At 43.4% G+C, this 27,433-nt stretch overlaps 1 protein-coding gene across 1 annotated transcript in view; it reads left to right on the forward strand.

Annotated features, from left to right (window-relative positions):
- Nucleotides 1–26,934, forward strand: part of DHRS11 (dehydrogenase/reductase 11) — a 74,579-nt gene extending 47,645 nt beyond the window's left edge. Inside the window, exons 2-7 of the mRNA XM_054008545.1 lie at nucleotides 4,077–4,286; nucleotides 14,310–14,404; nucleotides 15,945–16,074; nucleotides 17,327–17,419; nucleotides 20,001–20,066; nucleotides 23,548–26,934. Coding sequence (XP_053864520.1) covers nucleotides 4,077–4,286; nucleotides 14,310–14,404; nucleotides 15,945–16,074; nucleotides 17,327–17,419; nucleotides 20,001–20,066; nucleotides 23,548–23,589 — 636 coding nt within the window. The 3' untranslated portion in view covers nucleotides 23,590–26,934. The remainder of the gene's footprint in view (nucleotides 1–4,076; nucleotides 4,287–14,309; nucleotides 14,405–15,944; nucleotides 16,075–17,326; nucleotides 17,420–20,000; nucleotides 20,067–23,547) is intronic.
- The last annotated feature ends 499 nt before the right edge of the window (nucleotides 26,935–27,433 follow it).

The following is a 27,433-nucleotide window of genomic DNA, read 5'->3' on the forward strand; positions in this document are numbered from 1 at the left end:
TCCAAACCTGGAATACAGTAGCTCTTTCCTACCCAAGATCTCAAAGTACTTCACAAGCATTAATGAATTAAGCCTCACAATATGCCTGTGAGGCAAGTCAGAATTACAGATGGGGAAAATGAGATATATTGAGGTCAAAATGTTCAAAAGTAGCCACTGATTTTAGTTACCCACCTCTGAGATTCTTTGAGCTGGATTCTCAGCTGATGTAGATCAGGATAGCTCTGTTGACTTTGATGAAGTCCCAAATTGCCTGAATTTTAAGAGTTCTGAGAGTACAAACCTCCAGCTGAGGTCAGTGGGGAAGAATATGATCAGCCTTTAAAGGTGGAAGTACATGAAACAATAGCTTTTGAAAATATGGCTGTGACACACAAACAAATGCAGTAACTGGGAACAAAACCGAGGTTTATTGAGTCCCCCCAAAAACAAACAGACAAACAAACAAAAACTTCAAAACACCCCGGAAGCAGTTGCTAATATTTTAAAATTCTGACTGGAGCTGATCAGAAAATGAGCAGGGGAGAGAGAATCACATTTTTTTGTGATTCCCTCCTTCCCGGTTGAAAATAGATATTTCAATTGAAAATTTAATAAAAAATGTGAATTTTGAAAAATGTGAACCAGGTGTAACCCTAATATTTTATGGGAAAGGGAGGGGAACACTTAAGAGAATCCAGTTTCATTTACTGATTTGGTTTTTAATTTTTCTCCCCAAAGAAAGGAACTCTATATGCTGCATGTTATAATTTAACATTCCAACTGAGTATTTATATTCCAAGAAGGCAATGCTTTACTCTAGCACGCTTTCACTGTTTTATATATTAATTTTAAAAACAATGTCAAGGTAACTAGTTCCCAAAATTTACATACTGTGGAAATCCTGGTTTCATTGAAATCAATGGGAGCTTTGCCATTGCCTTCGGTGGGGCAGAATCTATTCACCCTGTGTCTGTCTTTTAAAAACGAGCTAGTTCTTTTAATGTTGACGTTCCACTGATGTTTCTTTGACAAACTGATTGTTGCGGAGAGCTCAATTTAAATCACTCATCCCCTCCTGCTGCTTGCATTAACAAAGCCCTGCATGTGTATTTTGAGAGTGAATTTCACTCAGACCCTGCCTTATTCAGGACTCACCAGAAGCCAGGCATGGTTTTTGCTTGCCTTTTGGTTGTTGTTTAATTACTTGTTAATGCAAAGACCTGTTTATAAAACAAACACCTCAGTTCAAGTGGGAAGAGGGAGGTTGGGCGCACATTAGTTTAGTCACCTGAGGGCTGTAATACAGTACTTTGGTCTAACACTGGTTGTTGGGCTGAGTATGGGTTGTTTAGTGGTGTTTAGTGGCCTCTGATATACAAGAGGTCAGAATGACCTAAAAGCATTAATGATACATTTTAGTCGATTTTGTAGACCTAACCCCTTTGAATATATCACTTGGTAAGGGAAGGGTAATATTATTATTATTTAATCTATAACAATGTAATTATTATTTGTTATTAATATATATTTCTACATACTGTACCTTTTGCGTCTGTCACACTAAGACACCTTGGATGATCAGGGCTGGATCACTAGATTCTTGTACAACAATGCTAATGCCTGATCCAGTGCCTGCTCACATCAATGGGAGTCTTTCCATTGACCTCAGTGGCTGCTGGATCCGACCCTTAGACCTTGACCTTGATCACTTCCCTGTGGGCAGCAGACAGGTCAGTCCTCCCAAACCTAGGTGCCCTTTAGGAAGATTCCTTCAAAGGCTGGTGCCTTGTAATTTATTTTGGCTAGTTAAACCACATGAATGAAACTTAAATCGTCAGCAAATCCCCTCCGGGCGTGGGCTCTGTTACGGTCACAGTTTCAGAGTAACAGCCGTGTTAGTCTGTATCCGCAAAAAGAAGAACAGGAGTACTTGTGGCACCTTAGAGACTAACAAATTTATTAGAGCATAAGCTTTCTTGCATCCGAAGAAGTGGGCTGTAGTCCACGAAAGCTTATGCTCTAATAAATTTGTTAGTCTCTAAGGTGCCACAAGTACTCCTGTTCTTCTTTTTTTGGTCACAGTTTGGGGTGTGCCAAGACATCAGACACTTGGTGGATCTACATCAGTGTTTCACGGTGCATACGCTCTGGTGCGGATGGCGCTGAAAAGTACTTGTATGGAAACCAGACAGCTTAAACCAAGTCCCTGATGCAGCTAAGACCTAAACATGTGCTTAACTTTAAGTACATACTTAAGTCCTATTGAAATCAATGGACAGCTCAAGCTAATAGTGCTAGATTGGTGTGGTTGGAGGACCTTTGACTTGAATTCATTCCTCCCCAGGCCTCTTCCAATTCCCATTGAAGTAAATGGAAAGGCTCCCATAATTTACAGTACTCGATCAGTCCCTAAATTTGCTGACTATCTTCAGGAGGTGAGGCAAAGCTATCTGTTTTATAGGGGGGAGGGATAGCTCAGTGGTTTGAGCATTGACCTACTAAACCCACGGTTGTGAGTTCAGCCCTTAAGGGGGACACTTAGGGATCTGGGGCAAAATCAGTACTTGGTCCTGCTAGTGAAGGCTGGACTCTATGACTTTTCAAGGTCCCTTCCAGTTCTAGGAAATAGGATATCTCCATTAATTAATTTATTTTATTTATTTAAGGCTTTCTCTCCTATGGGTGTTTTGGGGGGGATTATTTGATAAGAGCATATGTTTTGTTTGAGTTACTGCTCAGTGGACCAATTTTGCTTTTTGTCGCTCTTTGTTATAAATGTAGAGGTTGACAATTATTTGCACCATGCAAGGCGGCTAAATTAAGTAATCTGAATAATAAACGTTTTTAAGTATTAAAAAAAAATGACTTCAGTGAAGGATAGTCGTCTTGTGCAGTGAAGTCATAGGGCCAAGGCTGAACTTTGTATAAATCCTTTAATGGTTCTGAGAATACAGTCCATGCTGTGCCCTTGTTCCATTTATTCAAGCTACCTGGAAATGTCTGATATTTAAAACACCTCTGCACCCAGCAGATTATCTTCTTCCTGTAAAATACTACAATCCAGCACAGACATTAACCAGCACGGGCCAGATTGTTAGCTAGTGTAAATCAATGTCACCCCATTCCCTTCAGTGGAATGATGCTGATTTACGCCAGCTGAGGATCTGGCCTTACAAATGAAAACCAAGGGGAATTCAGTTTTGAGTAGTTATGGTCTGTGACATTTATAGCATCCAACCCAAGAGGATAAGCTCTGTGGAGCTGGATGAGCAAATATAATGTGCAAGTGACAGGCAATTAGCAAGGCAGCCTACGCTACACGTAAAATCAGGCCTCCTCTTGCTAAGTCTGAGGCCTGGTTTACCCCTAAAACTTAGGCTGACATAGCTACATTGCTCAGGAGTGTGAAAAAAAATCACATCCTGGAGCGATGTAGTTAACCTGAGCTAAGCCCCGATTTAGACATGGCTAGGTTGATGGGAGAATTCGTCCATCATCCTAACTACCGCCTCTCGAGGGGGTGGATTTACTACAGTAACTGAAATCCCCCTTCCATTGCTATAGCAAGTGTCTACACTACTGTGCTACAGTGGCATAGCTACAGTGCTGCTGCTGTAGTGCTTGTAGTGTAGTCATAGTCTTAGTCCTTTTCTGCGAAGATGTTTTAAAATCAAGGGTCAAGGACCATAATTTTAGTCATCAGACCAGGAGATTCTGGTAGCCATATCTGCAGAGGCAGCGTGGTCCGGTGGATAGTGTACCACGCTGGAATTTGGGTTCTGTTCCTGGCTCTGTTGCTGATTGGCTGTGTGACCTTGAGTGTGTCACTTCCCCTGTCTGTGCCTCTGTTCCCCTTGTCTGTCTTTCCTATTTAGACTGCAAGCTCTTTGGAGCAGCAACTGTCTCATACTATGTGTTTATACATTATACAATGGGGCTTTGATCTTGGTTGGGGCTGTTAGGTGCTGCTGTAATACAAACTAATAACGAAAGTACTTGCTGGCAGAAATGAAGTGCACAGCTGATCAATTGGGCCTTTCCCAGGGGAAGGGATTCTGATTGCTTTTCTCTTCCTTCCTTTTTTCTTTCTCTAGAAATTGGCAGCAGAATGCCAGAGTGCGGGATACCCTGGCGTCCTTATCCCCTATAAGTGCGATCTGTCCAATGAAGAAGAGATCCTATCTATGTTCTCTGCAATCAAGACTCTACATCAAGGGGTTGATGTGTGCATCAACAATGCTGGCTTGGCTCGCCCCGAGCCCCTGCTCTCTGGGAAAACGGAGGGTTGGAGGATGATGATAGATGTGAGTAGTACGCCTGCGAAACAATGGGAACTATGATGGGCTGGGCAGAGAGATGCGAGTCTTTGCCCTGACCAAGCGTTTGGATGCAGAGATAAGTGTCGCCTGCTGGCTGGGTGCTAGGGATGGGAAAATGTGTTTTGCCTGATTCTTGAACCATCTGGAATGTAGGAGTGATTACAGTAGGGGAGATCGTGGAAAAAGGGAGCAGAAAGGGAGGGAAATCTCCATTGGAAAAAATAGGGTGAAAAATGGAGCAGAGACCAGGTGGAGTGAAAACCAAATACAAAGAGACTGTGGGGAAATAAGAAGGGATGGGGAGAGGACACCCATTTTTCTGGCCCTCATCAGTCTAGTATCTGGGCACTTCACAGTCATTAATGGATTTTATCTTCAGGCCACTCCTGTGAGGTAGGAAAGTACTGTTATCCCCACATGGGGAACAGAGACATAAGGTAGATAGTGTCTTAGCCAAGGTCACAGAGGCAGGCTGTGGCTGAGCCAGAGATCGAACCCAGCTCTGAGTCACAACCCAATGTCCTAGCCAATAGACCATCCTCTCTATCTTGATATGCTGTAGACATCCACTTGTCCTGGCCTAGTTTGGGGTGGGGAGTGATTATTTTGCCCCAGTATAGTACTCGTCACAGGCTTCTCTTTACCCAGAAAAATGAGTTTTGGTTTTAAATAAGATCATTTTCTGGCATGGGGTGAAACATGGGTATAAATTTAATGGGGAAAAAATTAGCAAATGTGAAGGCACAGCCTAACAAATAGTCTTAGAAATGTTGCAAAATCTCCACCCCCCACAGAGGTTCACCATCTCAATTGAGCACTGTTGCTGTGTGCTGTTAAACAACTGCTGTGTTCCACCCTAGAAGGGTTGCCCGATCTTTAGATTATGTATTAATTACACCTCTACCTCGATATAACGCTGTCCTCGGGAGCCAAAAAGTCTTACCGCGTTATAGGTGAAACCGCATTATATCGAACTTGCTTTGATCCACGGGAGTGCGCAGCCCCGCCCCCCCAGAGCTCTGCTTTACCGCGTTATAGCTGAATTCGTGTTGTATCGGGTCGCGTTATATCGGGGTAGAGGTGTATATTGATTACTTCCAGGGGCTTACCCTGAACAAGTCGCAAACCAAGTTTGGGAACCCCTGATCTAGGTGAAATGTCCCAAATATATGTATGCTAACTTTGCCTTAGCTCAACATACAGGATGTGGTTTGCAGGTCCCTTATGTTACAGCCAAAATATACCTTAATATAATAAAACAAATAGAATCATAGAATATCAGGATTGGAAAGGACCTCAGGAGATCTAGTCCAACTCTCCTGCTCAGAGCAGGATCAATCCCCAGACAGCTTTTTCTCCCAGATCCCTAAATGGCCCCCTCAAGGATTGAACTCACAACCCTGGGTTTAGCAGGCCAGTGCTCAAACCACTGAGTTATCCCTCCCCAATCAAACCTATAAGAAAATAAGAAACTTATAAGCAAAGATATATAGGCAGGCAAGCAGGCCAGCCTTAAATGTATCTCATGTACCTGTTACGTACGTCAGTTTGTTGCCAGGACACCTCTGTGGTTAAATTATTTATCTGTGATCAGAACTTCCCCTTAAAGTCTATTTTCAGCTCCCCAATACTTGGGGTTTTCTGTTGGGCCATTTATCTGTTCAGAGTTCATAGGTCTCAAGCCTTATTCTAACTTGCTGAAGCTAATGTCTTACAGGATACAGGCCTGTAGATTTCTTGCATTACTGCTAAATATAGTGCAAATCAGAATATAATGCAAAGCAGTAAATATAATGAAGGCACGCTAGCCCCCTGGGCTACAGTAGTGGCAGCATTTCAGTAGAGAGTCTGCCACATACCTGCAGGATGACTTCATTACATGGATAGCTCTGCTATCGCTGTCCTCTTTAGTGAAGGCAAAGACCACAATTTGCTTTCTTGTTGCTTTGCCACTTGTGAACTATCCCGCTTTTTCTTTCCAAAACTATGCTTAGTCATTTTGTGTTACATGGATTCTAAACTATGGGTTGTGATATTACTGGGGTCTGCAATACTGCGTCACTGTTTAATTCTGAATTTTAACTGGATTATATTTTACCTTGGGACTGATTTTCAGACGTGCTAAGCTCCCCACTTTTTTACTTGGGAATTGCCTTGTTTTCATTTTAATCAGAAAAAGGACCTATTTTCAATCACCCCACTCTTCAAATCCTCCCTCGCCCCCAAAGAAAAATATGACAAATCCAGTACATGAGCCCTTTTTTTTTTTGACTTGGTACCAAAATACAAAAACTTCCAATTTCATGTAGATTTGCATTTTGTCATGATCACATTCTACTTCTTCAGCACAGAAGTCCCCTTTATAGTAGACAAATGTTCCAAAGGTCTCTCTGGAAGTGGGTGATATGTGTGAACCCACGGCTGATTACTAGATTTGACGTGACAGAAAGCTCTCTCCTGGTCTGTGTGCAATATTGGTGCCCTGAAATCTGTGGCATGCTGATTCCAGGAGCCCTAGAGGACTGCCATATCCCTGCACACTCAGGGAGTCATTACCGCGTAGTTGTGTCAAACGTCCACTCACAGACTAAGGGTATGTCTAGATTGCAGCCACTGGGTGTGATTGCAGCCTGAGCCAACATACCCCCAAGTTAGCTTAAATCTTGCTAGCTCAGGTCCGTAGTCAGCCGCCCCTCATCTTGGGCTTGGCTATTGTATCTTTGAATCTCTTGCCCCTGAACCTCCTACAGGAGCCCCCCGGCCTGGGCAATCTTACTGTTCCTGGCAGAAGTTCAGCTCACTCCCAGAGTCTTTTCAGAGCCCAGTTCACACTCTCCTTGTCTCTAACCACTGGTGGTGCTTCCCAGGACCCACCGTAGGCCACTGGCTTGAAGCAGCCCTCAAGGGCCTTCACTTATACTGAGCTTGTTGTGTCAATCTGCCCCAAACAGGGCAGGGCGGGCGGCGGGCAGGTGTGAAGGAAAACCTAAGCAATTGCCTCAGGCTGAGCTCCCCTGGCTACCAGAGCTCACTAGCAGTCCCTGGGAAAACTCCTCCCTGCTTCTGTGGTCAGTCTCCCCCTTCTAAGTTCCACTTCTCCGAGTGGTGCAGGTTCTGCAGATGCACCTAACTGGTGCTGCCTGAGTACAGGAGCGCTTGTTAGCCTTTCCACCAGTGGGTTGAAGGGCTTGTCCCATCACTGGGTCTTGGAACAATGAAGCTGTGGCAGCACATGCTTCAGCTTGGGCTAGCACCACGAGTAATCACTGAGCGTTCTGGGTGAGTTTGTACAGCCAATGCCTGCAGCCTAGACATAGCCTCAGAGCTCCATCCTTTGAGGACTTGTGACATGTCCTTTAGTGACATGTAGGATGTATACTGACTCTGCACTGGGGTAAATGTCATCCTGATGTGATGTGCCATGTTACCGACTGGCAAATATCCCTGCCGTCCATCTTCTGTTCATCTCTACACTGAGATGTTGTGGTTTGATGTACCTGGAGAACCACAGCATGAAGTGCACATACACAGGAGCTGGCCTTTCTGCTCACTGTGCTGAAACATGCCAGAGGCCACCACCAAACTACCCGATACGTCCAGGAGTCCTGAACCTACTTCCCACCTTGTCCAGATTGGTTGATCCTCCGGATGATGTCTCAAGGCCTATTAATTTTCCCAGACTTTCCTTGAGGAGGTGGGCTATTAACCACATGCCCTAAATCCTGTGGCACTGAAATATTTAATACTCTTCAGTATTATTTTCCTTCAATCTATTGATTTTTTTTTTTTTGAAAGTGAAGATCCTAATTTTTAAACTAAAATTGGAAACTAAATGCCAGGTGCCAGCTTTCGTAGCGAATCCCGTTAGTTTCACAGTTTGTTGCAGCGGTAGGTAGTAAAATGGGTTGATTCATATCAGCCTAATAAACTACATTGAAGTACATTACAAACGTTGAATCTAGCTCCCCATGTAAGTACTCTCACACTTCTTATCAAACTGTCTGTACTGGGCTATCTTGATTATCACTTCAAAAGTTTTTTTCCTCTTACTTAATTGGTCTCTCAGAGTTGGTAAGACAACTCCCACCTTTTCATGCTCTCTGTATGTGTATATATATCTCCTCAATATATGTTCCATTCTATACATCCGAAGAAGTGGGCTGTAGTCCACGAAAGCTTATGCTCTAATAAATTTGTTAGTCTCTAAGGTGCCACAAGTACTCCTGTTCTTTTTGCGGATACAGACTAACATGGCTGCTACTCTGAAACCTAATAAACTATAGCATTCCTTTTTTCCCTGGTCTTTATTACTTTATTTTCTGTTCAAAATCTGGTTAGAGCTGGATACCACAGAGCCGATTTCACGTGCCGTACTAGGAAATTGTGAAATTCGATCACATTATTTACAAAAACAGTCTCCTACGAGATGTACATGCAGTACCTAGTATAATGGGACCACAATCTTAGTTGGAGATGCTACTGTAATATTAATGATAAGTGCATGGATTTATGGTTCTGTTTTCTGTACTGCACTGTGCCTTTAAACGTCGGAAGTCTGTCTGCAATGGAGGCTGGGTTGTGAGGTGATTTGGGATCTTACAGCATGAGAGAGACTTTCTATTCTCTCTCCCTCTTCTGGAAACTTTATTTTTATTTTTTCTAATTTTAAGTTATGGGAAATGACACAGAGAGTTCTCCATACTGGAAGTGCGTGTTCTGCTCATTGTGTACGGACAACATACCTGTGTGTGTCTGCTCTGATGTAGCTGCGGCATTAATTGTCAGGGTGATGTTACGTCGCCTGTGTTAAACCGGGATGTCCAAATATTATCCAAATGAGGCTTTATTGACAGCTTGCCAGAAGCTGAGAGCTGAACCTAACGTGTGTCTAATGAACCCAACTTCAGTGGCACTTTTCATCTGGAGGGGAAGTCCATGGAAATCACAGGCCCCTGTGTACCATGAGCCATCCTGATCTGAGCAGCTTTACTGAATCTGGCTCGTGATTTTTAACCTGTTAGTAAACATTGAAAGTGCTGTTAAAAATAGCTCTGGGTTTTGCTTCCTCTCTGAATAGTCCCCTTTTCACAGCTATGCTCTCACCGCCTGGAAATCTCACTCTCTGAACACACTGTAGCTGCATATAGCTTTCGGTTTGGCCGTGGGGCTTTTGCTGTCTCTCTCTAACTACATATGCATCGGAGGGATACACTTACTGAGTGCCACATGTGTGCCTCTAATCAACATACGTTGGTCTGTTTCTGATGCACTTTCTGAAACTTTTCAAGAGTTTCTTGAAACAAAGGCTGCCCGCTCCTTTCATGGGCCATTGGGTCTTCGCAGTGCTCAGAATAGTACGGAGAGAATTTCTTCAAATGTTCTGCAGGAAGAAAAGCGTTAGCGAATGCTTTTATTTTGAAGGGTGTTACAGAAGCATTTCAAAGTCCAGCTGTGCTGAAGGAGAGGGGAAAAAAAAATCTCCAAATAACCCTAGATCCCTTCATTAGGAGACATTTAGGGCCTTACATTTAATGGAAGGGTTTTTAAACTGTTTCTTCTTTCCTTACATCATTTATGAGCTTTTGAGACTGACTTTGACTTTTACCGATCCCTCTTCCCATGTTTCTTCCTTGAAACCTCTTCCTGAAGCTCCACCAGCCAGAGAAGTGCTATCGTTTATTTATTACAATCCCTACTGCTCTGCTGTGGGATTCCAGATCCTTGTCACCTGAACTGTTGTCTGTTGTGTATTCCTCCCTCCCTCCCTCCTCCCCAGTGCAGGCTTCTCAGGGCATGGACCACATCCTCTTTGTGTCCTCTACACAGGGCCGGCTCCAGCATTTCTACTGCCCCAAGCAAAAAAAAAAAAAAAAAGCTGTGATCGGCGGTGGCAGTTCAGCGGCAGGTCCTTCGCTCCTAGAGGGAGTGAGGGACCTGCCGCCCCCGAATTGCCGCAGGTGCCGCCCCTTTCCCTTGGCCGCTCCAAGCACCTGCTTGTTAAGCTGGTGCCTGGAGCCGGCCCTGCCTCTACAGCACTGAGCAAGCAGTTGGCACTTAACAAATACACGGTGTATGAGTGTGAATTTTATGCCACTCTGGCAGCATAAAGGGGCCTTAAAATGGGTGGAAATATCCCCTAGCCCCAAAATATCCGCGAAATGCCCCTTGTACAGAGGACCTCCTTTGAATAGTGTGGAGAGAGCACCAGGGCCCCTGGCTCCAACCCCTGGCGTAGGGGGACGTCAGAGGCATCACTGATGCATACTGCATTACACCTATTCTCTGCGTCCTGGGGCTCATAGAAAGCTACATTCGAGCCGTCTCAAGGCAAGGGCTAGCCAGGCTCCTGTAGGGCCCCAGGATATGGGGAGTGCAAAGGTGGTTTAAAGCCACTCTTGTGCCCTTGCCCCAAGTGCAAGAATGGAGCAACTGGGAAACCAGCCCTGAGATTTTTATCCATCCTCGGTCGGGTGCACTCCCATCGACGTTGGCAGGAGCGTGTCTTGAGAAGGACCTCAGATTTGGCTTGAATTACACCATGGTTTTGTCTTAATTTCCCTCTGATTCTGTTTCCTATTATGGTACTTTGTCTCCAGTTGGATGGGCAGAAAAATGGCCTCTTGCCAATCCATTGCTGAGATCTGCTTATGAGGAGAGGTGTATTGGTAGCATATTGCTCAGCTGATTCTATTTCGGGACTTGCAGCAAATTACCCCTTTTTCCAATATCTCTTTATTGAGTTTAGTTTCTTTGAATCTCTCCAGGTAGATCCACACAAAGTAGCAGACAAATTGAAAAGGTCAGAAATGAGAAATGTCAGATCCACTGGGCAAGGTGGATCAAAGGCAACAATCCCTCTGATCAAAAATAGGAAAGGTTTTACAAGTGTGGGAGCAGGTCCTCAGCTGGTGTTAATCAGCGTTGCTCTATTCCCTTTGATGGAGCGATGCTGACTTTACAGCAGCTAAAGATCTAGCTCATAAAATCATAGGCTGAATGAAAACAATGTTTGCTTACTCTTCATGGCTCATCTCTACATGTACAATGCAGCTCCTGGCTGGGGTGTGAACTGGGGGGGGGCGGGGGGTTCAAAAGCACTTATATGATTTAGGAATATAAAACCCAGTGGGGTTTTGAAAATCTCACCCCAAGTCTCAATGCCCAATGAGTCATGGGACGGCTCTCCATTATCACAAGGTAGTGGCTTATGGAATAGGAGCGCGCCCCTCCCTCCCCCATACCTCGAAATCAATCCCTGCATCTCCTGGCACAGAGAGGCTTCCAGCAGCCAGGTTTATGCCCAGAAGACAGATAACCAAAGGTTAACGTTTAACACCAAATCAGAGATCCAGGCTTTCAAACTCAGCAAGAGCCACCGCCTTGTGCAATGTCTAGTAGGCCTTGAAACTTTAATGGAGTGATTTATGGCTGGCCCCTGCAAGGGTGCCCAAGTGGGGGAGGATGCAAAGAGCCTGCATCCTCAGTGCAGCGGCTGGTCATAGTTACAGCCTTGGCGGTACAGAGGACGCTCAGGGCTAAGCTCCTCTAAAGGGAAAGGGTTCGGAGGCAGGACTGTAGTCCCATCTGTCATGCCTGTCCACACCAGCCCGAAGACTCAGGCCCAATTTCTCAAAGGTATTTAGGTGCCTAACTCTCATTGACATAGGAACCTAGATACCTTTGAGTGTCTGGGCCCCATATGGTGCTTTAATCACAGGACCATCCTTCCCCCTCTTTTCGTAGAATTGTAGGACTGGAAGGGACCTTGAGAGGTCGTCTAGTCCAGTCCCCTGCACTCAAGGCAGGACTAAGTGTTATCTAGACCATCCCTGATAAGTGTGTGTCTGACCTGCTCTTAAAAATCTCCCATCTCCTTTCCTCCGGTTTATGAGGTTTCCATTCTCCCAGCTTGTTTATAATATTGTGCTCTAAATGAGACCCAGACTGAAGTCTGCTCAGCCTTCTACATTCTGCTGAGGAGAATCTGGAGCCCCGTGCTGCATACACATCTTATTTCACACAGTAATCTTTGAACAACTCCTTCATGCTTTACTCACTGACCTTTACAGCCATGAATTCAAGCAGAACCTTCCGTCCACTCCACGTGGGCTACATTCCAGCCCAGAGGCAAAAGATTCCAGTGCACATACCATCACATTCAGTAACTCTTGCGTGGTGTGGGGGTGGGTGAAAAGTCCTGGCTCTCTGGGTCTTTTGACAGTTCTTCATTGACCCGGGGATGCTTTTTGCAGTTTGTTTAACTATACCTCTGCTGTGTGTGTACGCAAAGCGACAATACGGTACTGTGTGAGGCACGTTTTCACAGAGGCCAGTGAAACCAGTCGCTCTGTGACACTGGCAGATATTGCCAGTAGATCTAACGTATTCTCCTGGAGAGGCTTCAACTACTTGAGATGATTGTGAGCCTCAGGACGAGCAAAACGAATCCTGGCAGCTGCTGCTTCACCTTTGTCCAGCTGAGTCGTGGAGGCTCTTTGATGCTACGTATCCATTTCCCTACTCTTGTCACTAAAGTAGCTCAGTTAATAAGATTCATAGTGTGGTGGGTGGCTTTTTTTTTTTTTTTTCCTGATGGTAAAACATTTACTTTTTGGCATCCTCCCCAAATGTAACTGCATGTTGTAAAGCGCTCTGTGTTGCAAGATCATGATGATTTTAGCTTTCGACATTAAACATTGCAGAAATGCCCCTCCATCCTTGCTCCTTCAAATAGCCTAATAGAGAGGCAAGCTCCCAGATCCCCAGCTAGTGTAAGCTGGCACAGCTCCACTGACTTCAGTGGAATAATGCTGATTTACATCAGCTGAGAATCTGAGGCCATTATACTCACGACTTTACGGCTTCACAGAGAGCAGCACTGGTGTTCATGGAGGCTTTTAAAAGCCAAGATCTGTATCTCAAAGGTTGGTTTTGGTTGTTTGTTTGTTTAAGATTTTGACTGAAACAATCCATTCACACTTTCCTTGACCTTGCTAACTGTGAAATCAAAATAGATTTGAAATACCCTGCCTATTCTGGGCTTTACTCCAGCCCTGGAATACAGGGCAACTTTGGTGAGACCTCTAAAGACCTCCCACGTAACCAAGGTAAATTTTTAACCTGGTATATGGGGATTTTAGCCTCAAGTTCCCAGGGTGATGGCATTGTGCTGGCTAAATGCCCAGGTAATGTTTATATGCTCAGCAATGTGTAGTAAATTTTAAAAAAAATATTATTATTATTATTTAATTTATTTGTTTTTATTGAGGTAGCTCTGAGGAGCACCAGTCATGAACCAGGACCCCACTGTTCTAGGTGTTGTACAAACACAGAATAAAAAGTCAGTCCCTGCCTCAAAGAACTTACAATGAGAAAACATAGTTTTCACTTTCCCGTAACACAAAACCAACCAAACACGACTTTCCTCTCACTTTGTTTCAAACCAATTAAATAAAATTCATACTGGCTGAGACAAAGCCTAGAGAATTTCACCCCCTTAAAATGAATGTTGTTGTTGTTATGGTATCAAACTTTACAAGTCCTATAGATACTGTAACGAACAGGCTAGGGTGTATATGTCACTACTGCACTCTACAGGATGGAATCAGAACTGCCTGAGCATTTATCTTAGGACCTATACTGGTGACAGCTAATGGAGGGTCTTTTTTTTATCTCAAGTTGTAAGAACCTGTGCTTTGAAGCTGGAGGATCAGACTTCTATCCTGTTAAGTTCTGAATAGTAGTGGTTGCATTGTAGTGACAACTGTGAAGCCCCAGGTGGCTGTGGATTCTTTGTTAGTCACCAATGCTGGTTCCAGCCACATTTTCCTCCATGACCTGTTCTAAAGTGCATGCTAGTATATTTAAGCAAAACCCATTCCTTTGGCTGCAGTGTGGTTACATGGGTTGTAAGTCAAGGCAGAGTTTATCCCAAGCATGCAAGGATGAGCATGAAATCCATGGTCACTGCAATGGGCTTTAATCTTCATTTTTTCCCTGCTGTTTCAGGTCAATGTTATGGCCGTAAGTATCTGCACTCGGGAGGTCTATCGGTCTATGAAGGAGAGAAACATTGATGATGGCCATATTATTAACATTAACAGGTGAGAGACCGGATTGTGGTAGTCACTGAAAATAGGCCTAATTTGCTATGGGTTGGCTTTTCTTTGTTTTCTTTTGTTGCTTTACAGTGCGAAGCAACTGTCTCCCTGTCTCCACTGCTGCTTGTCGCTGGAAGTCTGTCTGTATCCAACTGGGAGTTTTTCTGTGCGTGTATGTTTTTTGGCCTGTTTTTGATGCCAAAGATTCATGCAGCAGGTTGCCAGTATATGTTACTGACTAGTCCCATATTGTTTCATGCCCTATGTAATGGGCCTGTACTGTAGCACTTCATAGCTTCTCCTTTTCCAGAGAAGGTTGCTTCTTGTGCCGCTGTACACATAGTATCGGGACACAGGCTATCAATGAGCCCTCTTCTCTCCGAGGCACCCACCCTGGTAGTGCTTCATAGACAACATTCATTCATGTAAAGCCTGAATAATGGAGCTGTGTGTGGGTGAAGTGTTGGGTTGGGAAGGTGAAATTCACCCCTCCAGCCTGGGACCAAGGTACAGGCAGAGAGAACAGCTGAGCCACTTAGGAATCTGCATAAACACACGGATCCACTGGTCTCTTCCCTGGCCCAGACTCTTCGCTGGCAAATGTACGGGTAGTATGGAGAAGCCACCTGGGAAGGGGGTCTCCATTCACAGCCGCAATGTACGGTTTACGTGTTGCAAAAGGCCTTTTATTGGCTCTCTGCACTGGGATGATACAATCCCATGTCTGGTACTAATATTGACTTCAACTGATGTTGGGCCCTGTATGTTGTCCTATTCTGTTTGTACCTACAATGACACACATTCCTCTCACCTTTTAATAAACTCAGGCTTTTCCTACTGGAGATTTTTCCTGGTTACAACCGTTGGTGTCTATCCATCCATATAGCACCAGTACAAATCACAGCATTTAGCTTTTTTTTTCTTGTTGACTCTCTGGTGTGGCTACACCACTGACTGGCTACCTCTGGTTAACTCTCCAAGTATAGACAGAGCCTTATTGAAGCCCTAGGAGCTTAGTCTTTGGGATGGGTCTGAACTTTTTCTTTTTGATTTGTTTTGGGGAACGTCAGTAGAGCCAGTTAAAAACTTTGAACATTTTCATTGAAAATTTCAATTTTTAAAACATTTTGACCCCTCTATAAACTGTCAAAAGCAGGAAAGATTGTCATAAAAACGTTGCCCCCACCCCCTCAAAAAAATAAAAATAAATCCAAACATTTCAACTAGCTCTAGAAATCAATTGTGTAAAAAGAAAAAAAAAATCTCACGGTGCATGATTCTCCCCATTTCATTCTATAGTTTAATATGCTCCTCCACTATTCAAAGCCCATTAGCTCATTTCCTAGCTTACAGCGGGAAAGGGGGAAATTCCATATTTACTCATCCATGTAGGATAGCTATGTTGTTTTTCCCCTCTCTCTTTGGGTTCACTACGGCAGCAATACTTCAATTTTTTTAGTATGGTACTGGTTCCTGTTTGGGACATCTCATGCTGCTCCCTGCTCTCCCCCCATCACCCCTTTTCTTTCTGTTTTCTTCTCAGCATGAATGGCCACAGTGTCGTGCCACAGTCAGTTGTTCATTTTTACAGTGCCACCAAGTATGCTGTTACAGCACTGACGGAGGGGCTAAGACAAGAACTTAGAGAAGCCAAGACTCATATACGAGCTACAGTGAGTGGTTTTTCTCCCTGCCGTTATAATGAACAGTAGAATGCTCGCTCAGGATGTGCGTAGGAAGTTTTACCTTTGAGGCGTGTTTTGGAGGGCGAGGGTAGCACTTCTAAACCAGAGGGCCTGTTCCTGGCTCTGCCTCTGACTTGCTGTGTGCTTCTGGGCACCCAAACTTGAAATATCTCAGGCCTTATTTTCAAGGGGTGTGGAGCACCTACTACTCAAACACGTTTCACGGCGCACACGCAGAGAAGTTAGATAAAAACATAAAAACTGTTACCACCAGGTTGCCAGGTAACACTGCTTTATTTCTTAGAATTCAGAATGATAACACATCAGAGCCGCAAATAAACAGAGAGTGAGAAAGCAGGCTGCTCCCTAAAACAGAGCTCACAACTCACCCAACCTTACTCTAAGCTGTCTGCTGATTGACTGCTGTTAGACTCGTATCACATGCTCCCCTGCCAACCTCCCTAACCTGCAAGAAGGACCAGGGAAAATCCCTGGAATTTAAAGTGACAGCATACAGTTTTAACACAGTTTTCAGTATACCACTGGAAATCAGCACCTAATTTGTCCAAGTTAAACACCCAAAAGTTAAGGCAACGAGAATTAAGGATGGTTGTAGAAATTTAAGCTCTCTATGCCACAGGTCCCTCATCTGTAAAATAACTCTTATCTACCTCACCAGGGTTTGAGGAGGCTTAATTCATGTTAGTAAAGTGCTTTGAGATCCTCATAGAGACGTGAGTATAGAAATGTGAATGGATAAGAACTCGCAACTGGGTTCTACTGCTGACTTTGTCCCTGACTCACTGAATGGCCTCAGGCGAATCACTTAGCCCTCCCGTGCCTCAGTTTCCCTTCTGGGAAAGGGTTGGGGAACCAGACCGAGAGACAGGAGATAGGGATTCTGTTGGGAGAATAACCTTTTTTGAGCTGCAGTAACTTACTGAGGAAGGAGGAAAAATATATTAAAAATGGATAATACCAGTCAGATAATAGCTTTGCTCGAACTGTTTAGTAAGTTTGGCTCTCATAGGTATTTTATTCAGCAGTTATACTGTATTGCAAGTTATTTTGTTATTTGCTGTGCTGAACCTTCTCTTTGTAGGGTAGGGGGATCTCTATCAGAGGGGATCCTACAGAGATCATTAAATCAATATCTATTCTCTTAACATATTTGTCTTTTGTTTTTTTTAATGAAAGGGGAGTTACAGATCCCATTAGGATGTTCTCTGTTCTTTTCCAGTGTATATCTCCAGGACTGGTGGAAACCGGATTTGCTTTTAAACTTCATGATAATGATCCAGAAAGAGCCGCTGCAACCTACGAGAGCATTAGGGTAGGGAACTGAGAAACGAATGCAGAGGAAATTTACACTGATTGCATGGCTAATGATCTCTCTCTAAGGCTTGGTCTACACTAACCCCCCAAATCGAACTAAGGTACGCAACTTCAGCTACGTGAATAACGTAGCTGAAGTTCGAAGTACCTTAGTTCGATCTTACCTCGGTCCACACGTGGCAGGCAGGCTCCCCCGTCGACTCCGCGGTACTCCTCTCGTCTAGCTGGAGTACCGCAGTCGACGGCGAGCACTTCCGGGTTCGACTTATCGCGTCCAGACAAGACGTGATAAGTCGAACCCAGAAGTTCGATTGCAGGCCGCCGAACTAGCGGCTGGGTATAGACGTACCCTAACTAATAATCTTTTAGGGCCCCAAGTCTGCATGTCACTGAGTGCGTCTTGAAAGATGCTCAGCATCCTCAACTCTCATCGAAATCAATGGGCGAGGAAGGGACTCAGGACCCATTAGGAGGTTCTCAGCACCTCAGTAGGATTGGACTCTTCGGACTGAATCTCAGATTTTGCACTGACCTCCACATATACATTGTAGATGTTAATATGTTTCAATCTTTTTTTTAATTTTCTTATTTACAAGAAGAACATCCAAGTATAAAGATCAACCAATTTTTGACATTTTGTGGGTTTAAGTGACTTGTGTCTTATTGGAGAGACTATGTATCCGGCAAGTATACCCCATTAGCGACTACACTGTCTGAAAGCTGGACCTTGCAATTTTGGAAATTCAGAAACTAACCAGCTTCTTGTAGAGATGTTGGTTTAAAATATTTTTTAAAAACTAAGCATCTCCCCTTCATAGCTCATCTGAAGTCTGATTTATTTAATGAAGTGCTCTAGGAGGAATATAAACTCTCATGCTTCAAGACACAAGCCAGCCTCAAACTAATGGGGGTCAGGAAAGAACCTTACAAAGGAGCAGATTATCTCTTAATTGACTAATGCAGGGTTTCTTGTACCTTCCTCTGAAATGGCTGGTACTCATCAGTGTTGGAGATGGGATACTGGACTGGATGGGTCACTGGACTGATCCAGTCTGGAAATTTCAATGTTCCTAATTATTACCCAGTTTGTCCATGAAGTCCAGAGTGTCATCCCATTCCTCATAAAACCCCTAGCTTTCTGCTGAGAAGTTGTTTTCCATATCGTCCATCCCCCACCCCAAAAGCAGAACGTAGTTCTCCAGCCTGGGTAAGGGGCAAAAAGTTTAGCTCTGTGAGGAAGTACATCAGGGCTGAGGGATGGAATCTTCAACCCAACTGATTGGTCTGACCCCAAGTAGAGCCAGGAGCGCTAATCCAGGCCATGGATAAGAGTATCAGATATGGTCTGATCCTTCTCCTCCCCATCCTCTGCAGGATTTTAGCCCAGTGGACCTGTGTAATGCACATTGTCACAGGCCATATCCCTTGCTCACCCCAAAACCTCCTTTTCAAGGGGGGAGGTGAGGAGTCTTGCTGGGGTGATTTTCCCATGTGTGGTCTCTGCTACTGCTGCTGCCCTTTGCTTATTGGGCCAGATGTTTTTGGACACACTCTGGGACTTGATCCTTCATCTTTAACACAATGACAATAATGGGAGTTTTATTCTGATCAGCCTTTAAGGTTGTAAATATATTAAGCAAGTGTCTAAATAAAACAAATCCCATTAAAACAAGCTTAAAACCCAATCTGAGCCTGCCAGAGGGAATCCACGGAGTGTGATCACAATTTGCCTAACCTAGGGAGCAGGTCTTCCTTGCAGCTTGAAAACTCTCTCTGCACATCACAAACTCACTAGTCACACTGGTTAGCTCATGGTACCTTTTTTGTTTATACACAGTATGGAACATAAAAGTATCCAGCACAAGTGAGTGAAGTGCATAGGGTATGTTTAACTTTGATACGGAATAGTCTGCTGCTGACTAAGGCAGGGAGAGAAGAGTGTATATTTTTCCTTTGCAAACAGCCCACTTCTGAAAATCTATTGCTCCGGTAAAATCATCTTTGCAGGCATTAAATTATGACTGAGCCACTGGCTGAAAATCTGCTAGAAGTATTTGCAATGTGTGTCTCATACGGATAGTGTCCGAGGTCCATAAAGTTGAAATACACTTTCTAGGAGCGGCAGAGTGATCTAGTGGACAGTACACGGTACTAGAAGCCAGGAGATCGAGGTTCTAGTTTCTGCTCTTCTGCTGCCCTACTGTGTGACCTTGGGCAAGTCATTTTCTCTCTCTCTGCTTCTGTTTCCCTTCTGAGTATTGCCTGCCTCATCTATTTAGACTGTAAGCTCTTCAGGACAGGGCCTATCGCACTATGTTTTTGTACAGCACCTAGCACACTGGGGGCCTAATCTCAGCTGATGCATCAAAGCACCGTTGTAATAGTAATATTAATAATAGCCAATGCAAAAATAAAAACAATCGACTTCCCTTGTTAAATTTTTAATGAAGTTTTCCCCATGTCTGTTTTTCTTTTGGAAATGCACTAAGTGTTGTTGATTGTTAAAAGCTGAGCAGTTTTACTGTTCAATTTTCCTAAGTAATCCTTTGTCTCAGTTAATATTGGTTCTGTCTTTCCAGTGTCTAAAAGCTGAAGATATGGCCAATGCTGTCATATATGTACTAAGTGCTCCACCTCATGTACAGGTAAGTTGCAGCTCATGTGAAATAACATCTCTGTTGTAACAATAATGAGGAGTCCTTGTGGCCCCTTAGAAACTAACAAATTTATTTGGGCATAAGCTTTTATGGGCTACAGCCCACTTCATCAGATGCATGAAGTGAAAAATACAGGAGCAGGTATCAATACATGAAAGGATGGGGGTTTCTTTACCAAGTGTTAGGTCAGTCTAACGAGAGAAATCAATTAATAGAAGGATACCAACAGAAGGATACCAAGGGAGGAAAAATAACTTTTGAAGTGGTAAGAGAGAGACCCATTACAGACAGTTGACACACCTCAACTGCTAGCAGAGCACCTCACCCTCCCTGATTGAACTAACCTCGTTATCTCCACACTGATATATACCTGCCTCTGGAGATTTCCATTACTTGCATCTGAAGAAGTGAGGTTCTTACCCACGAAAGCTTATGCTCCCAGTACTTCTGTTAGTCTCAAAGGTGCCACAGGACCCTCTGTTGCTTTTTACAGATTCAGACTAACACGGCTACCCCTCTGATACAAGAAGGTGTGAGTAACAGTAGGGAGAAATTAGTATTGGGGAAATTAAGTTTAGGTTTTGTAATGACCCAACCACTCCCAGTCTTTATTCAGGCCTAATCTGATGGTATCTAGTTTGCAAATTAATTCCAGTTCTGCAGCTTCACGTTGGAGTCTGTTTTTGAAGATTTTTGTTGAAGAATTGCCACTTTTAGATCTGTTATTGAGTGACCAGAGAGATTGAAGTGTTTTCCTACTGGTTTTTTAATGTTATGATTCCTGATGTCAGATTTGTGTCCATTTATTCTTTTGCATAGAGACTCCGGTTTGGCCAATGTACATGGCAGGGGGGCATTGCTGGCACATGATGGCATATATCACATTGGTAGATGTGCAGGTGAACGAGCCCCAGATGGTGTGGCTGATGTGGTTAGGTCCTATGATGGTGTCCCTTGAATAGATACGTGGACAGAGTTCGCACTGGGGTTTGTAGCAGGGTTTGGTTCCTGGGTTGGTGTTTTTGTTGTGTGGTGTGTAGTTGCTGGTGAGTATTTGTTTCAGATTCGGGGGCTGTCTGCAGGTGAGGACTGGCCTGTCTCCCAAGGTCTATGAGATTGAGGGCTCTTCCTTCAGGATAGGTTGTAGATCCTTGATGATGCACTGGAGAGGTTTTAGTTGGGGTCTGTAGGTGACGGCTAGGGGCGTTCTGTTACTGTCTTTGTTGGGCCTGTCTCGTAGTAGGTGACTTCTCAGTATCCTTCTGGCTCTGTCAATCTGTTTCTTCACTTCACGTGGGTATTGCAGTTTTAAGAATGCTTGATAGAGATTCTGTAGGTGTTTGTCTCTTGTCTGAGGGATCAGAGCAAATGTGGTTGTATCGTAGAGCTTGGATTGTGTGATGTGGTCTGGATGAAAGCTGGAGGCATGTGGGTAAGTATAGCGGTCAGTAGGTTTCCGGTATAGGGTGGTGTTTGTGACCATCACTTATTAGCACTGTAGTGTCTAGGAAGTGGACCTCTTGTGTGAACTGGTCAAGGCTGAGGTTGATGGTAGGGTGGAAATCCTCAAGGGCCTCCTTCCCATGGGTCCAGATGATGAAGATGTCATCAATGTAGTGCAAGTAGAGTAGGGGCGTAAGGGAACGAGAGCTGAGGAAGCGTTGTTCTAAGTCAGCCATAAAAATGTTGGCATACTGAGGGGCCACGCGGGTACCCATAGCAGTGCCGCTGATTTGGAGGTATAAATTGTTCCCAAATCTGAAATAGTTGTGGGTGAGGACAAAGTCACAAAGTTCAGCCACCAGGTTTGCCGTGATGGTATGTTGTGTGTAACTGAAAGAGTAAAGGGGACTTTTGCAGACCTGACATCTGTTCATCAGCTTTGCAGTCTCCATATCAGCTGTGCGCTCAGGAGCGCATGGCCTAAGGATTAACATTGATCATTTTAGTTACACGTACCTTATGGCAATATTGAAACTGCAGGTGTCCTACAGGGCTAGCACTCTACCCACTTGAACCATCCTTCCTCTCCCTCAGCTCTTTCCAAGGGGTACTGAGTACCTCACACAATGACGCCATATGGGATGTTAACAGGTCTGATACATATGCTAAGTGCACCCGCTCCCCTCCAGTGGCTGGTCCACACAGAAGATAAGAGGCTACTACTGCTGCTCCTTTAGTCCCAGAAGCCTGTGCTTTTAGTGCTAAAGAGCACAGGTTCTATTACCAGTGAGGACACCTGCAAGCTGCCAAATTCAGAGTGAAGTTTCAAATTTCCAGTACCTCAGCACAACTAAATCCAATAGTTCCTAGACACTTAAGAACTGATCCTCCGCTCCTTGCTGCCTTGCTTTTATGCCTCTATTAAATTTGCATTTGAGGTAGTTTTTACTTGGTAAATTCCCTTGGGTACTTTCAGTTGCTTTTAAAATCACAATGAATTTGTGGCTCAGACATGAAATAACTTTAGTGTCTCCCTCTGTGTTATGCACAGACTCCACTCATTCCTCAGCTATATGGCCAGATTTTGGGTGCTGATCACTTTAGGAAATCTGCCTGATATCTATTTTGCACTCGCAAAGGGATTAACATTGATCATTTCAGTTACACGTACCTTATGGCAACGTTGCACTTGTTCCTCTTGATCGAGGGTCCCAAAGGGGTTTTCAAATCTTTTGTGCTTTCAGACTTATTTTTCACCCACTCCATAATAAATAAACAAACAGTCTGCCTCTCTGCTGCGTTTCAGCTCTATGCTGGTGTGAAGTGACAAACCCCTGGCAATCCAGGTTTGTAGAGACTCTGAAAAAAATATTTGTGAGAAGGCTGAGTGGAGACCCATGTAAATATCAGGTCCATATCATGAAAGCAAGAAAACATGTCAGATGACTTTGGACATGAAAAAATGACTAGCACGATCTTTACATGGGCTCCTGCAAAGGCAGGGCATGAGACACGTGGATATAAGAGCTGTCTTCCTGAATCATTACATTGGCCCATTTAGTCCAGTGTCCTGTCTCTGACACTGGTCACTACTTGCTTCAGAGAAAGTTTGCAAGAATCTGTGCAATAAGCAGTTATAACCGGGCCATGAGCAATGTTCCTTTGTGACTCTCATTAGGTAGAAGTTGGTTTATGCCCTGAAGCATGAGGCTATATAACCAATATCAGCTTACACTGTCTTCCTTCTCTTCTGTGTACTAAGATTAAAATCATTGTAATTCTGTTAGAAGAAAAAAATCATAGTTAAAAGAAAAAAAAACTGTTGTTAAAAACAAACCAACAAAACCTAATGACTGGTGGTTGAATAACTCTGAAGGGATCTATAGCTTGTCATATGCATTGTGTTCATTTGCAGTTTGTCATTATTATGTTTCACACATGTTTAGCGTGTTTATGTTTAGCACACTGTGAACCTCTTAAAATGGGCTTCAGTGCTACTGTAAAATCATGTATTGGTCTTTTCCAGATTGGAGATATTCAGATGAGGCCTACAGAGCAGATTTCATAGCAAATGAAGAGGAATGCAAGCAGCACCATGCATCAATCCCTTCTTCACACCCTCCAGCAGTTTAGGGTTTCATCTGCTGGTTGACAAAATTTTAATTGGATTCCAAGGATCACATTTGAAGAATTAATTTTCATTCTCTCTCTCTCTCTCTCTTTCTCAGCTGGTGCTGAGCCAGTTAAAAAAAATTCCTATTGGTCTTGGGTTTCTCTCCCCCTCACTGTTACCGTAAATGTAATTTGAAAACACTGCAGGGAAGCAAATCAGTGGAATACTGTATATTATTGGTTTGGGTTTCTAGTTTTGTTTGGCTCTCGTTTGCTGATGCTCTAGACAGACACAGGAGAAGCGTCATGAGATATTTGCCAACTTCAAAGCATCACTTGGTTGCTGATTCCTTTCTGCCGATGCACATTCTTTGAATTGTTGCAATGAATTAAATGGCACATGACCTGTCACTTTCTTCTCTATTTTTTAAGTATTATTGTCAGAGGTGTCCCAACGACTTCATTTGGCAGATGTGATTTCCACCTCCTCCCTGTTCAGCTGTGACATACTAATGCGCTGGAAGGAGATTTCCTTTGTACTTAGAACAAAGGATTTGTCTTAATCCTAGTCCTCTCTTCTAAAGTCAAAACAAGAGACAAGACATCCACTGTCCACCTTTTTCAACATACTTAATGCTTCAGATTTTTGGTGTATATCGTGTATCAGTCAGATCTAATTTCTGTTTCTCTTGCATCTATTCAAAGCTAATTTTGCTTGTCAATAATGGTGCATGTGACTCCCCCTTCTCCATTGTATCCCACAATGCCAGAAGAAGTGTAAAGAATACTCCTTTCCTGTTTACATGAATTGTGCCTGACAGATCTGAAGAAGTATCTCTTGTGATTGCCATTTCTCTCTCTTTCTAGGTAGGTAGATAGATAGAGGGATACGCACCTGAATTTCCACAGGTTAGGGAATGACTATCTAACGTATAAGTGGCATAGTTAAAGTATGAGTGAGTTGTTTGGTCTTTTTAATAAAAGTAAAATAAAATTGTGTACGGTCTTCTTGTGATCATATATATCCTTTGTACCATCTCATAGCATTCTTGATGTTTTTGTATGTTTGATATTTGCATGTATTGACACTTTTTGGAAATATTGACACAGTCTTAGAAATGCTGTATGGTGCTGTTTAAATGCTGATTGCTGAAAGCTAGTGAGTTGAAACTGTGAAATGGTATATGATCAGATTCTTGGGGTGGGGGTGGGGGGAGAGAGAGAGAGAGGGGGGTGAACCATACTGAAGCTGTCCAGATACATGACTTCTAAACTGCAGGTATAAAACCTCATTCTGCTCTCATAAACAGTTTTATGCTGGTGTAATTCCTCTGAGTTACACCTGATTTACACTGGTTTAGAACTGAGGAGAGTCAGGCCCATAGCTGATTACAGTTAACAGTTGCAAAACTACTTTAGCGACCATGTTTAGACTCCGTTAGAATGGTATAAAAGAGACATAGTTGTGCACTCCAACCTGATATGCAATTGTGGAGCTGTTAATATGTGTTGCCTTAAGATTCTGATTTCACTTCTGCTGGGCTCCGAATTTCCTGTAGCATTTCCAGTGGTGAACCTGTTGTATTAGGTGGAGCAGGTGTGGTCAAGTGACCTGAGCACAGGACTGGGAGCCAGGGAACTTGATTCTGATCTCTTCACGTACATCAGTTTTATACCATCTATGGGTGTTACTCCTTGTTTATATTAGTGTCAGAGGGACCAGGATCAGGTCAAATACCTCCTGTATTCCAACTCCCTCTTTAACCTTGGGCAAGTCACTTAACCTCTCTGCCTCAGTTTCCCCATCTGTAAAATGGGGATAATAATACTTACCTACCTCACAGGGGTGTTGTGAGGACTCATTATCTGTTTTGTAAAGCACTTTGAATATGAAAAGCGCTATGTAAGTGCTAAGTATTGTTATTAAGTATTATTAATTACATCTTGCGATACACAGAATTACTTGTGCCAAAGGTTGGCAACAGTAGACAGATATGGCCAGAATAGCTGGTAACGCATACGTTAGTAATGCTGGCATAAATGAAAAAAATATATAACTTTTTTTCCTCTTTAAAAGTGTGTTCATTATTTTTTTTTCTTTCCATTCCTGGTTTCTCATCCCCTCCCTGCTGGGTAAGGCAAGTGCTGACTCAGCTGTTTCTGGATTTGGCTTTTTAATTCATTGTAGGTTATATTCATCACTGTGCAGAGAACTCGAACCAAGCAAATGCACCACTTAAGTCCCACTTAACTGATGTATTGGTCTTTGTGTAGGCCCTCTGCACAGATGTGAATTTTACCCTGGGTGCTGAATATTTAGAAATTGGAAACCTGTTGGTGGGGGAAATCCTTAAGCCCCCGTCCAGCAAAGCACTTAACCACATGCTTAACATTGAAGTCAATGGGAATACTCACATGCTTAAAGTTAAGCACATGCTTAAGTGCTTTGCTGAATCAGGGCCTAAATTGATAATTCTGCTTTGACTTCAGAGAGCATTACCTAAGGTATCTTCCTATGATTTAGCTGGTGTTGGTCCTGCTTTGAGCAGGGGATTGGACTAGATGACTTCCTGAGGTCTCTTCCAACCCTAATCTTCTATGATTCTATGAAAAGGGCCATTCCAGTTTGCTAGTGTTCCTTAAAATATGAACTGGCGGCCTCATGGTTTTAAAAGTCCCATTCAAATGTTTTTCTACATTTGTAACCTTCTCAGACTGATAAAATAATGTGTTGTCTTTCAAATTATTTTGCTCCCAACTGTCCAGTATATTTTCCGTTCCAAATTTTGTAGGGAATTTTTTCCTGCTGCCAGTTAACTTTCTACTTTGGCTGATTTCCTAAAACACGTGCAAATCTTAAAGGGGCTTGAAAACTGATGGCTACTTCTGCCGCTCTGCCTCTCATTTATACTTACCTAGATGGATTGCACTTTGAACCATCTTTCCGGAATGATGTGGCATTGGCAACACTACTATGAAGAGGAAGGGTTGTTTTGAAACCCCCAAACAGGAGGGTGAACTGTTTAATTTATCGATAGGTTTCTAATTGTGAACTGTAAAATAAAAAAGAGAAAAATACTATGGCTTTGTCCTACTTTTTAAATATCTTAATATACAGTTAAATCCTTGTGTAAAAAACCATTTGTCTTATGAAAGCAGAGTGATTTCAGGGTGGGGAACATAGCTTCCTTTGTTTTTGTACAGGGCCTAGCACATTGTTGGCACTCTGGAAACCAATAATAATTCTTGATGTTAAATTGTAGCAGTGATGTGTTTTTATTAAAGATACAGATGTTCTTTCTGACCGTATCTGCCAATGCCTGTGTCCGAATATGGTGGAGGGAATATTCTCGGGTTAAATGCCTAAGAATGGGTGACTCAGAAACTGGTATAAGAGCTGGTGGTGGTTTTGCGAGCCGTTAAGTGATGCAGCAGGCAGGCGGAGTTGCAGGAGAAAGACTTTTATTGAACATGCATAGAGACCAGTGTTTACACGCTGAGAGGCCACTGTTTGTCAGGTAGCACTGGGCCACCAACATACAATCCAGAGCCCCTGGTGTCACACCTAACTAGGTCCCTCCTGAAAGCTGTCCTCCTTACTTCAGTCCCACTCTTCACTGTACAGGGGCAAAACGAACTATTTGTCTCAGTATTTTAAGTAAACATTTTCCAACAGAGTGGTTTTAAAACGATTGGGTCTCGGTCTGATCCCTTCCTTGGGTGAGTAATCCTTAATCAGGTAGGCCCCACGCCTGCAGTCAGGCCCCAGGGGTTGGCCTTGCACTTGTAGAGAGCCTTAT

This window comes from Malaclemys terrapin, chromosome 18, assembly GCF_027887155.1.
Source record: "Malaclemys terrapin pileata isolate rMalTer1 chromosome 18, rMalTer1.hap1, whole genome shotgun sequence".
Taxonomy (NCBI): domain Eukaryota; kingdom Metazoa; phylum Chordata; order Testudines; family Emydidae; genus Malaclemys; species Malaclemys terrapin.